Below are 12,593 nucleotides of genomic sequence, written 5' to 3' on the forward strand. Positions count from 1 at the left end.
CCTTCAGCTTTGCACCGTCTGCTTCCTATGCTCCTGGCATCTTTGGGAAGGAAGCCATAATTGTCTCTTGAGAAATGCAGGAAGAGAGAACCCAGGATGACTGTCCTAGTTTCTTAATTGTCTTGGGTTTATATCATCCCTGCATGAGCCCATATCCACCTTGTTCTTCCTCTCAGCAGAAAAGGACAAGCATTAACAGCCACAGAAAACTAAATTCCTTTCCTCCTGTCTTTGAGGTCACAGTCATAAGAAATATGCTGTCACCTGTTATGCTAGGAGCAGCTCCCTGTACTGGGGAGGGACCACTGGCAGACAGCAGTGAGGGATCCTCTGTGGCTATGACTGGTGATGAAGATTCAAGGAGCTCATAGGGGGATTAGCTGGAGGAGGGTGCAATAAGGTCAGTAGTCCTCCAGGGAGTGGTAAATCTCTTAGGAAGAGGCAGGAGGGAAGTTCAAGCCTAAGGATCTCCCATAGGGAGCGATACTACTTTCCAAAGTGGTAGTTGGACTGTTGGTTCGGTTTCAAACCTCCTTTGGGATGTTTTATTTGCTGTCCTGTTTTAAATGTACATATTCCTGGAAAGAGGTAAGGACGTGACGCAGTAGAGCCATACAGCATCAGATTTCACTAATGAAGAGGCTGCTTTTTATAGAACAGGATTCTGTTTTATGCAGCATCATTTCCGCTCCTGACAAGCCATTTCATTAACAGCCTCTGCAGCCTTACTGCTGCCTTAAGTATAAGTATTAAAATGCTTCCTCCCTCCTCATTCTCCCTTTGGTTGGAGATAGGGACTCGCCTCTCCCGCTTTGAAGGCTCAGGCGCTCTCTTCAGATGTGGAGTGAAGCCAAAACTTTGAGCAACTATTTTCTAGGATACTTCACAACTTGGGCTTGTTTTTCTTGTAGGATGTGGGCCGAGATACGTGTCTGTGTTGGGAAAGATGGGACTGAGATGGCATATAACGTCCAGTGTCCCGCTCTGGAGAGATGTTCTACCGGAGGGATGTTAGAATGATATTTGCTATTTGTGGGCTAGCACCTCCCACAAGGCACATTTCTGAGACTCTCCTGCACTTTGCAGGGAGGGCTGTGGAGGTGGCGTAAGACCCCCCTCCCCCGCCAGCTGCAGTGGTAATATTCCCCTTGTTTAGTGTCCTTTGAAGTTCCTCTCTTCATTCTGGTAGGCAGAGAGACAAGCATTGATTTTTCAGGGTAGTTTTTCAAGACAAGTCTCAGAGCCACTCCATGGTTCCAGACCCCCAGCATTTAGCACGCTGTTTCTTCTGAAGTATAGAAAGAATATATATATTTGCAACTGTTACACTCCAGGCAAAGCCAAAATTGTGGGGAAGTCGAGGTCGGGGACATACTGACCCAGGTCTGAAAGTTGGGATTGAAGAACAGCAAGAAGGAAGAGAGGTAAGCAGATGGAGATGTGCCGTGCTGTAGGAACTGGGTACCTGCCAGCGAGGCGCGATGGCAAAGAGCCTCGATCAGGTGGCAGCATTGCAAGGGTCATAATAGTGGCAGTAGAGTCATGGGGTTTCAACGTTAGAAGAATGTTTCTTCTGGGCCTGGGCCTTATTTTCTGGTTGAGCAAACCAACCTCCTGGGAACTGGAGTCGGTGGCTGATAGTTTCACATTGTTCTGGTGGGTGACAAGGGAAGAAAGTCACTCTCTCCCTCCTTCCTGAGACATGCCATTTAGAGCAGAAGGAGCCTTTGTAAGGGATGGCGAGCACGTGCTAACAGTTTGCCCTGCCATGGCAAGGTTAAGAACAAGTGCTGCTTGGTATTCCTCAAGTAAGAAGCAAAACTAATCCACCTGACCCAGCCCTGCACACAGAGGCACAAGGGTCCTGGCTGGGTGATGGTGCCTGGAGAATGTATGGGAGTGGTCCCTCCCTGGCCGGTCCTCAGCTACAGGACCCCAGAGCCGGCGCTGTAGGCAAATCCCACTGTCTTTCTTTCACATTGTGATCTGAAAAACCCTGTCCCTCTGAGTTTCCCATTCCCAATGTAGAAAAACAACGCATGACCAGGAGGCTGGCACAGCAGATGAAGGTGCTTGCCACTGATCTAGTGACCCACGTTCACGTCCCCAGAACCCACGTGAAGGACAGGGAGAACTAACTCCCAAAAGTTGTTCTCCAGTTTTAACGTGTGCACCCATGCACACACACATACTCTCACACACACACACACATACACACACAAATAAAAATAGGAATATTAAAACAAACAACAACAGTAAAAACCAATGCATGCCCCCCAAGCTCTAAGTTAACAGCCATGAATAGAAAAGGGTGGGTTCCAGATTTTGGTTGGATAGATTTGTTGCTCATTTTCTTCTTCTGTAAGACATCCCCTCATTCACTGGAGAAGCTGACAAGAGAATCAATATGATTTTGATTTCCTAAAATAAGCAGGTACTCTCCAAGGCTCAGGTACCCTGTCTGTTTATTGTTAAAAGTCAGAGGAGGGAAAATTAATCCTGGAGAAATCCATCTGGGTATGTTGTCCTAAGGGCTGTGTGTCCTCAGTAGGGACAAAAGGAGAGGCAGGGATAGGTGGGCATCTGAACTATGGGCTGTGGCATTCAGTGAATGGCGGGTTGCCATTGGTGCTAGAATGGGAGCGAGCAGAGCATCCAGTACTGTGTGGAAGCTCCAAGAGACCAGAGGCCAAGCTTACACACAGGAAGCTGTGTCTGGGAGCTTCTGCACTGCCTGGGATGTGAGCCTCCTCAGGAAGTGAGTGCCCTCTAGGGGTTTATGTGATTTCTAAGGGCTCTTCACCATTCCACTCAGGCCCTCAAGAATCCAATACTCTAGGAAAAAGAGGGCCGCCCCTCTTAATCAAGCCCCACCTGGCTGCAGCAATGATTACATTGTGCGGGGTGAGTGATGACATCATGGCATTTTGATTGATCATTACCTTAATATCAAGGATCGCATTAGAGACCTCTCCCCTCCCCCTGCCACCGCTGACAAATTACCTATACAGATGACCACTTCTTTGAAATTTAAAAAAAAAAAAAAAAAAAAAAATCCTTAACCTTATTTTATGATCTCATTTATATGGACTCCAAAAAAATAGGTTAGCATGCAGAGGCATATCTTACAGATTTGTAGTGGCCAGGGCTGGAGACAGGTGAAACAAGGAAAGGCTGCAGTGTTTTTGTTTAGGGTGAAGAAATAGGTACCAGTAGTGACTGCACAACTCTGCAAATAGAAGAACCAGCATACAGGATTCTATGCTTCAGGAGGGTAGGTGCTGTGTACGTGACTTCCATCCCGTAGGGATGACACATACACTCAGAGTACCCTTGGGTTGCACTGTCCGGAGGGGACTTGTTTGATTTGACCATCTAGGGCCTCTCTGCCTGTATTTCCCTTGCTGTCTTATCTGATTTGTTAAGCTAACTAACCTCTCTCTTCGTTTCCAATTAATGCCTCATCCTGTACACTAACGGTAGACACAAAAAGAGCATGTGACCAACGCAAAGGGTGAGCAGAATTCCAAAGGAGTGTGCCCAGGTGTTCAGAGGAGCTGATGTCTACAAAGCAGCTGGACCCACGGGCCAGACAGAGAGCACTCAGGAGGCAGTTGGGGGCAAACAGTAGAAACAGTGAAGCAAGAGTTGGCCTGGGGCAGAGAGGGAGCGTGGAAAGGGAAGGGAAGTGGTGGGAGAGAGGTTGGGAAGGGAGAGGTCTGCATGCTGAGTACCGGCTCTGAGACACTGATAAATGGAAGGAGGTGGGGGTGGGCACAGGAACAAAGCTGAAAGCTGGGTGTGGCCTGGCTGGGGCAAAGGGAAGCAGAGCAGGAAACTGGGGAGGGGTGAGTGATGACATCAGCCATGCTAAGCATCTGTCTCCTGTTAGCTTCTTAATCCATCTGTTTTCTCTTTTGCCTTGCTTGCTCTTACCCAAGGATTGGGGTGGGAGGGAGGGGAAGGTTAGTGGGGAAAGAGTAAAGAAATGATAGCAAAGGAGGGGGTGAGGACAAAGTTCAGTCAGCATGCTTCAGCGCTTCCTCCAAGGAACTCAAAAGAAAGCCCCACTTCTTCACATGGAAAGCACAGAGAGAGGGAATATATACATCTGTGTGGTGTGGGAAAACTGGGGATAGGGGTTGTATTAATGGCTACCTGGACACATGAGGGAGACCTGTGAGCAGAGGATGCATGTGCATGGTGTTCAGCTATAGGAAATTGCCAATGGGTCAGTTTGAGTATAAAAAAAAAAAAAAAATTGAAGACGTTTTTGCTAGATCTAAGCTTAACAACAGGTGTGCAAGATGTTTCAGGTCTGAGTCCAGATGTTTGCCTTTTCTGAGTCCTTCCTCAGTTCATTCCGTTTTAAAGTGCTAATTTTAGGTTCAGAGAACTCTTATCAGAAAAGGGTGGCACCAGGTCGGAAGCGTGTGCTGGCACCTAGGGGTAGGGAAGAGGAGGGGAGCCAAGAACACCCCAACCTGCTAACGATCAACCATTTCATCTCAGTAGAAATTTTCAGAGGAAAAAAAAAAGAGCTTCCTTTTCTAAGTGAGTTTGCTAAGCATTTTTGAGTAGTTTTAGTTTCATTTACACAGTGCTTTTATGATTCTCTAAGGCTAATCGTCGGGGCGTGTGGACACTGGGAAATGTGGTAGATCTAGGGCAAAGTTAGTCATGATTTTCTGTGTGATGTGACTTCCCACAGTCCAGCAGAAGGTCTAGCCCAGAAGTGCACATAAGTATTCAGACAGAAAGGGTAGTAAAATGTTGGGGAACAACACCAGAAGAAGTACTTTGGGGGCATACGTGTGCTCTTTGGTGTTTAAGAATGACTATCTGCAACCTATCACCAGGAAGAATGTGCATCTAGAAGATGCAGCAGAAACAGTTAGCTATTCGTGTAGGATGCCATCAGTTTCAAATGCACCAAGATACTAGGAATGTGGTGTGGCCCCTCAGTGTGAAGAACTTAAGTTGTATAGTTTCGTAAGCAGCATGCTCAGCTATGATCATAGCAATCTGACCGTGTGCTTAAAACTGTAGTGGCTAAGCACTTGAGCATGAAGGACTACGGAATTACCATACTCTATGCCAAAAGGCCAGTTCATAGAACTCAGCCCTAGAAGGTAGTTCAGGGATACAGAACTCCACCCATAAAACAAGCAGGCATTTGTCTTAGGTTGCAGACAAAAATATGATTACAGTAAAACCTTAATGAGGATTTCATTCCTGTTCTCCCAGGAGTCTAAACATCATCACATGGAGAAGAATCCCAAAGAATCGCGGAAGGGGCAGTGCCTCATTCACATCTCTCCAGTGGCTTTTTCTTTTCATTCATTAATTTATTCATTCACTTTACATCCCAATCACTCACAGCCCCCCTCTTCTTCAAGTACCCCCCTCATATGCCCCCTCCTCCCACCACCCTTCCCCTTCACCTCTGAGAAGGAGGAGGTGACCCCCTGCATACCAACAAGTCACTGCAGGGCTAGGCACATCCTCTCTCATTTAAGGTCAGACAAGGCAGCCCAGTCAGGGGAACAGCATCCACAGAGAAGCTGCAGATTCCCCTTGCTCCAGTTGTTGGGGGACTCACATGGAAGACCTAGCTCCACATCTGCTGAGCATGTGCAGGGCGCTTTGGTCTAGCCCTTGAACACTCTTTGGTTGGTGGTTCAGTCTTTGGGATGCCCCAGGGGTCCAAGTTAGTTGATTCTGTTGGTCTTTTTTTGTGAAGCCCCATCCCTTCCAGGTTCCTCAGTCCTTCCCCCAGCTCTTCCACAAGACTTCTCAAGTTCACTCTAATGCTTGGCTGTGGGTCTTTGCATCTGTTTCAGTCATCTGCTGGGGCGGAGCCTCTCAGAAGACATCTATGCTAGGCTCCTGTCTGTGAATCCAGGCTGACAGATACAAATATAGCCTGGGGCTCCGAGGAGGAAGGCAGGCCTGCAGTGTGTCCCTATTGATCCTCTGAGGACAGCTCAGCCCATAACCCTGGAAACTGGCAGGGGTAGCTACTGCATTCATTTATGTCTATTTCACCCAGGGCACCTGTGCATCCAGTGGCTTTTAATGGTCTTCGATGCAAACTTTCAACTTTGTTTTCATTTTAGTTTGGGGGGCCAAGTGTAAATGTCATTGAAACTCTGGGCCTGATTATTGAGATAGTTGAAGACTATAAGCATATTTTAATTTATCAAGGATTCAAACAGTAGGAGAACAAACCAGTCGCTCAAACAGGAAAGGGAAAAAAAAACAGAATTAAAGAATCTATTAGTAATTCTTCCCTGATGTGAATGTCCCCTCCCCTGATCATAATACCACCCCCACTATACATAGAAACCCACATATTTCCTTCCTCCATCTTTCTCTTAAGGACACCCCTATTTACTCCTCTCAATCTGGCATCTCACTCTGTCTTTCTACCTACCATTTGAGCCATTGTAGTTCCCAGTGGTGTCCCAGAACCAGAGGCCAACAGCTGTTTCCCTATCTCTCATTGCTATGTCTGTATGCTGGGCTCCAGCTGCCTGAGCATCTTAGTAAGATGCTTACTTCATTGCATCTGAGAAGCCTATCCAGTTCCTTCCTCAATTTCTTCACTTACCTCTATTTATTGGCTCCTGTGTTTAGACAGATTTCACAGCAGAATTAAAGTCAGCAATGACCAGAGCTCATTGATCATGAAATACCCTATCCCTGCATCCAAAGGTACATGCACATGTGGTAGCTTAGAATTCAAGAAATCAAAACTTCCTACTTCCAAGACAGCTGTCACTAAGTCCATTTACTTAAACCGTATGTTCTTCTGTGGATAAAGAGACTTCAGTCTTTGGCACGAAAACGTAAATTAAGTACTGCTCAAGGTGACTAGAAAGCCAATAACTTAATTGAGGAGGGGATAAAAACCTCTAGAAAATGCCTACCCATCACTAATGCAGTCTGGGGCTACTGAATGGAGCATCCATCCCTGACCTGCAGTCTGACCTGTGTGTATAGAGATGGCCTTACATCATCTGAAAGTGTTGCAGTGAGTACCCACCTGGTTAACTTAAGAAATGAGGTGAAATGTATTTTCCAAACTGGGCAAAGTTAAGGAGGGGTCGTGTGTGTGTGTGTGTGTGTGTGTGTGTGTGTGTGTGTCTGTACACCTACATATATGCACACACATAAACACATACACACACACATATGAATGACATGAGATATGGCTGTTTGGAGAGTTACTTACTAGCACATCCCTCATCCCTTTATCATGCCAGGTAACCAGGTTGTATCACGTACAGTAGGTACTTGCCACTGTGTTTGGGGGGGTCTCCCGACTTCTGTGTTGTTATTTATTCATGGGGTTTTCCTTCCCTTTTCTTTGGTTACAGATGCGAGTGTCTCTCTGGCTTATGTGGTTTTCCCGTTTGTGAGGTGGGATCTACTCCCCGAATAGTCTCTCGTGGAGATGGGACACCTGGAAAGTGCTGTGATGTCTTTGAATGTGTTAATGGTACGTGGGGTTTCTCTTGTTCTCAGACAGTGTACATTTGAAAGCAGGAGGAGGAGGGAGGGTCACCGTGGCTATTTCCACCAGCTAGGGCAGGGACATGCTGAAGGTCACTGAGAAAGGAGGTTTGCTTAGTCACTGTGTGGCTCAGAAAGATAGGAAGGGAACTGTCATATTGTCACAGGGAACCTCAGACACTCAGTAGCAGATTATATGATAAGATCTGTCAAAAGTTCAATTTGGGAATTTCAGGGAAAGGGAGGGAACATACATACTTTCTGTGTCATCCAGTGCCCTATCCCCATTGCTGTCAGGAGATAATCTAACTGAAACCTCATGGGAGCTAGCACAATTTGAAATAGAAAAGACCTTGTTCTTCCAGGCCAGTGTTTCTATGGTAGAGAATGTCCTTGATCAGTGTTTGGGACCCTATCGGTCAGCTTTAGACCTGGCCTTAGAGAAGATGTCCATCAGCAGAATCTGCCTCTTCCCTTCACTCTTCTCAAGACAGCTCGGTATTTGTCAACTTGATGTTTATTAAAGCTAGATGTTGAGAGAGTAGAAAGCGCGAAGCGTGCTTCCCTGTTGGAATTTTCAGGGGGAAAAAAAAAAGTAATTGCATAGACTACATGCCACTGGCTGTGCCTGGATGAAAGTAGGCAGAGTGAATCAACAATGACAAAATGCATAAGACACTCAGAGACTGGCAGTGCATACGGCCTGGGAGAATCCAGGCTTGGGAAGGTCTTCCTGCTCTTAGGTCCCTCTTCTGCCAAGAGGTGTTGCTAAAGTTGAATCCCTGTGACCTTGTATTTTCCCGTCACAAGGTCATGCGTTGCGTTGCTTTGCACTGAGGAAACGTGGATAGTGTAGCCTCCTAGTTAAGAACCTCAGACCAGACGAAGTCGGGTAACCGTTCCCTCTGTTGCTGTGTGACTGGGAAAGGCTCGGAGCCTCCCCCACAGGCCTCCGTTCGACGACTCTAGAATAAAAAGAGTACTAGTAATTATGCCTCGTGTATAAATAGCCTTGATTATTCTGCGTGCTCACATTCTGCCCACACTCACAGAACACTATGGGTGAAGGTGGTGGAGGATGGAGACAGTAAGGCTAGAGTTAGCATCCGATGCATAGATTTTATAAATAGCAGCCTACGAGGGAAGGCGTGGGGGAAAGTCCCGTGTGCTTACATCTCTCTGAAGTGCCTCCCATCAGTCTTGTTACCACCCAGTCAGTCAGTGGTTCTGTCTGGTAAATAGCAGCCAGTGGACAAGCAGACCTTTTCCTTCTGGCGGTGCTATGGGTGTGATTTATGACAGGTGATATTCTGCGAATACTTACCTTTCACCGTTTTCGGTGAAATTACTTAACCCATGCCGTGGCTCCTCAGCCCAGGGCATGCAGCATCTCGCATGTGCTTCTTCACACTGCTGCTGCGTGTCACTCGTTCTGTAAGGAGAACTGCCAGAAGAGGGTAGTCTGTCCCATCACACGCCCACCACGGACATTGGTTTGTTACGTGTCTCAGAGGGTCCCCAGGTTTTCCTGATTTAAGCAAGTGAATGAGCCGATTGGCAACCATCTTTGCACCCTTGAGAAGTGACTGTTAACACGCTGGCTTGCAGAGGGGTCACTCCACGGGGGCACCCACTGTTTCACTGTCCAACACTTGGATCTGACATCCTTTTGTCTTCTGGAAAGAATGCCCACCGTGAGAATATTTACCTCGTTTCTGGGGCTAAGGAAGATCTCCCATCTTCTGTCTTTGCTTCTTGATTCTAGAAAGCCAAGCACCACGCCTTCCTATCATTCAGAACACTGACTGTACCTTCTCCATGACTTGATAGGAGTCTTCATGGCTTGTCCTTGCTTACCCTGACCTTAGGGGTAGAGTTGACCGTCTGACAACAGAGGAGAGACCCAGTGTTTGCTGTAGTTGCTTCTTTCTTCTCAGCATAAATTTTCAGTGTCACTGCTAATATGCTTCTTGTCCTGGTGTGCATTGTCTTTGCTATATTGGCAGTTCAGGTGTATAAGACTTTGAAAAGTAACGGTAATCCTGTAAGATCTACAATTCACTTCTATAGGATATTTTTAAGGACAATCTATCTTCGCCCATATCTTACTTATCTTGACATAAATATATATATATATATATATATATATATATATATATCTCCACATGTATTTGTATGTGGATGTTTTCTCAACCAGGTGATAGGAAAATATTACCTGTGTCATAACCTCACCATTAATAGATGCTATAATATACATATATAATTAAAGGTTCATAATTATCACTTAGAAAAGCTAAGCTTGCTCTCTCCTCACCCCCTCCCCCTTACCCTCACCCCCCGGTGTGTGTGTGTGTGTGTGTGTGTGTGTGTGTGTGTGTGTGTGTGTGTAAGAGGGAGGGATCAGAAAAAAGATAAACAGGTAGAGAGGAGAAAGCAGAAGAGAGTAACTGGCCTATCCACAAAGACTTGGGGCAGGTATACCCTGAGAACAGGTTTAATAACATAGCATAGTGGTTAAATATTAATTAGAAAAGAAAAGAATAGTCACAGGATTGTCAGCAAAAGTCGAAAGTGAAAATTAAACCAAGTATACACAAGTATGCAGGCTTGCGGGTGTGTATAGTTTATGTAGTTGCCCGAGTTAAACATCATGCCATGCCGCCCCACCCCACCCCAACTTCCCGTCATTAAAATGTAAAAGGATATAGAGTCAGATACACAGTTGTTATTTGTAGAAGCTAAAGCCTGTTGGACAAAGCCACGCATAGTCCCTAGTGGCATTTTTTTTTTCTCACATGGAAATTAAGAAGGCAGCTCTGAGTGCTGATTTCTGTGTTCGGTCATTTCAGCAGCACAAATAGAGAAACCAGTAAGCTGTTGTGGGACTCCTGCACAAAAGGCAAGACACAACTGAAATTCAGTGAAAGCATTTTCAATAAGGCAGATGTGCACAGCTGCACCTGAGGTGCCTGGATCAGTGGCTTGGGGTCTGAGAAGACCCCACGGACATCCAAGGAAGACTCCAGTCGAGGTTGCGTGCAGGGGCAGAGAGAGATGTCACAGCAGGACTTGGTGCCTGAGTTGACCCATGGGCCTACATTGTTTTTTCAAAAAACATACATTAAAAAAAAAAAGTGTAAATTTTAAAAATGGTCCCAGATGAACTCAAAAGCTCCTAAGTTCACCAGAGAGCTTCCTCAGTAAACCTGGTTTGGCTCTGTGTTGGCAGATGGAGGAGAAGACAGCGACTGCACAGGTTTGCCATGAGCTTCTGCAATACAGAGCTTACTCAGAGCGTAAGGCTCATGAGGTGACGTCAGAAACCACGGGAACAAGTGCATGACTGGGTGGTAAACAGCCAGCCACCTCCTTCAAGAAACAACCTTATCTGCTCCGGGCTCCCAGACAAATGCTTTATCAGCAGGGAGCTGCCTGCTGACCTCACAGCTGCACGTGCCTGTCTGCTCTAAGGTGTCCTGTCTTCCCAGGCATCTTAGGAATGACCCACCTCTCAGAACATAGGCTCTGGCTGTTGACACGCAGAGTGTAGAATGAGGAAGTGAACGTTGGCCGAGCGTACAGCTTCCCAGTGTGTACGCCAGGCACGTAGAGAAATACATTAGGTTTGAATGACAGCATCAGCAACTGAACTTTGCCAGTGTGACTTAGTTTTATAATTTGTTCCCCAAGTAGATCAGTGAAGTCGGCTGTGGTATTACCGTGTTAGGAACATACTAATATTTAATACTGAGTGTATTGAACAAGGCTACATTTAGCTTGAGGTCAATCGATACTTAACAATGTAAGAGTCTCCTACCGGAATAAAAGAAAGAGAGCCTTGATTTCTCCAGCATGCCAAGAGTGGTGGAAGGTGGGAGAGACAAAAGAGGGTCACTTGTGTGCATATGATTAATCCAGAGCAGTCTAAGGTGAATATGGAGGCAGTATGACGTGTGGTTTTAGCCTGTCATTTGTACCACTTGCGACATCTGCCTGTCCCTGTGATGCTCTATTAAAAAACAGCATTGCAATGAACAGTATTAGCTGAGGATCTTGACTAAGTCAAGTCACTCACAGGAAAGACACACCCCAAACCAGCTTTCTCATCATGTAAGATGTTGGCCTGCAAACCCAACCTGCAACCTGACAATAGAGAAAGCATTTACTAAAGACATTAAGAACCCCCAGTCTGGGTGGTAGTCTAAGGTCATCATGTCTTCCAGTAAGGAAATAAAGAGAATCCAGTGCATAGGCAGGCAGGCAGGCAGACAGGCAGACAGACAGGCAGGCAGGCAGACAGACAAGCAGGCAGACAGACAGACAGGCAGGCAGACAGGCAGACAGACAGACAGGCAGACAGGCAGACAGACAGACAGGCAGGCAGGCAGGCAGGCAGACAGGCAGACAGGCAAGCAGGCAGGCAGGCAGACAGACAGACAGACAGACAGACAGACAGACAGACAGACTGACTGACTGACTGACTGGTGTGTATTTATTGTGCATGCCTATTGTTCCCCAGGGCCTTAGTAAGCTAGTGATCGTGAGGGGCTTTTGTGCCTTCTCTTAAGTATTGCCCATCTCCTTGGCTTACCCCAGCATAGGCCTAAGCACTCCAAAAGACAAGGTTCGTTTTCCCTTTGGTTACTTGGAAGCCTTTATGTCTGCTCTTTTAATTACATCAGTCTAATTATGAGGGACATATCAGTGAGTTGGAGGGACATTTTTGGAGTTGTCCATCCGCCCCCATCTGTCACCCCTTTGCTCTGTGTTTCCTGTCCACTGACTTCCGGCGCAGGTCACCCCACTGTGGAAGAGGACCAGTAGCAAGAGAGAGGCTGAGCTCAACTAAGAGGCTGAAGAAAAGATGAGGCGGAAGTTAACCTGGGCTAGACTAGGTGGGGGGAGGGGTGCCCCCTTCACATTGGCCCTGAAGTGCCACCTGGTACTGCTTCTGCCTATGTCACTCTTTCAAGAGGGGCGTGGCTCGTTCCTCATCATTCTAAGGTTAACAACCTCCTCAACAGATGAAGAAGTAATTGGGCATTGCTCCTCCAAGACCACCAGTAGCTTTTGCA

At 46.6% G+C, this 12,593-nt stretch overlaps 1 protein-coding gene across 4 annotated transcripts in view; it reads left to right on the plus strand.

Annotated features, from left to right (window-relative positions):
* Crim1 (cysteine rich transmembrane BMP regulator 1) overlaps positions 1-12,593 on the plus strand; it is a 178,489-nt gene that overhangs the window by 97,147 nt on the left and 68,749 nt on the right. For all 4 annotated transcript variants that reach the window (XM_021217779.2, XM_029531327.1, XM_029531328.1 and 1 more), the window contains one exon: positions 7,383-7,504. In XM_021217779.2, coding sequence (XP_021073438.1) covers positions 7,383-7,504 — 122 coding nt within the window. The remainder of the gene's footprint in view (positions 1-7,382; positions 7,505-12,593) is intronic.

Source organism: Mus pahari, chromosome 18 (assembly GCF_900095145.1).
Source record: "Mus pahari chromosome 18, PAHARI_EIJ_v1.1, whole genome shotgun sequence".
NCBI classification, from domain to species: domain Eukaryota; kingdom Metazoa; phylum Chordata; class Mammalia; order Rodentia; family Muridae; genus Mus; species Mus pahari.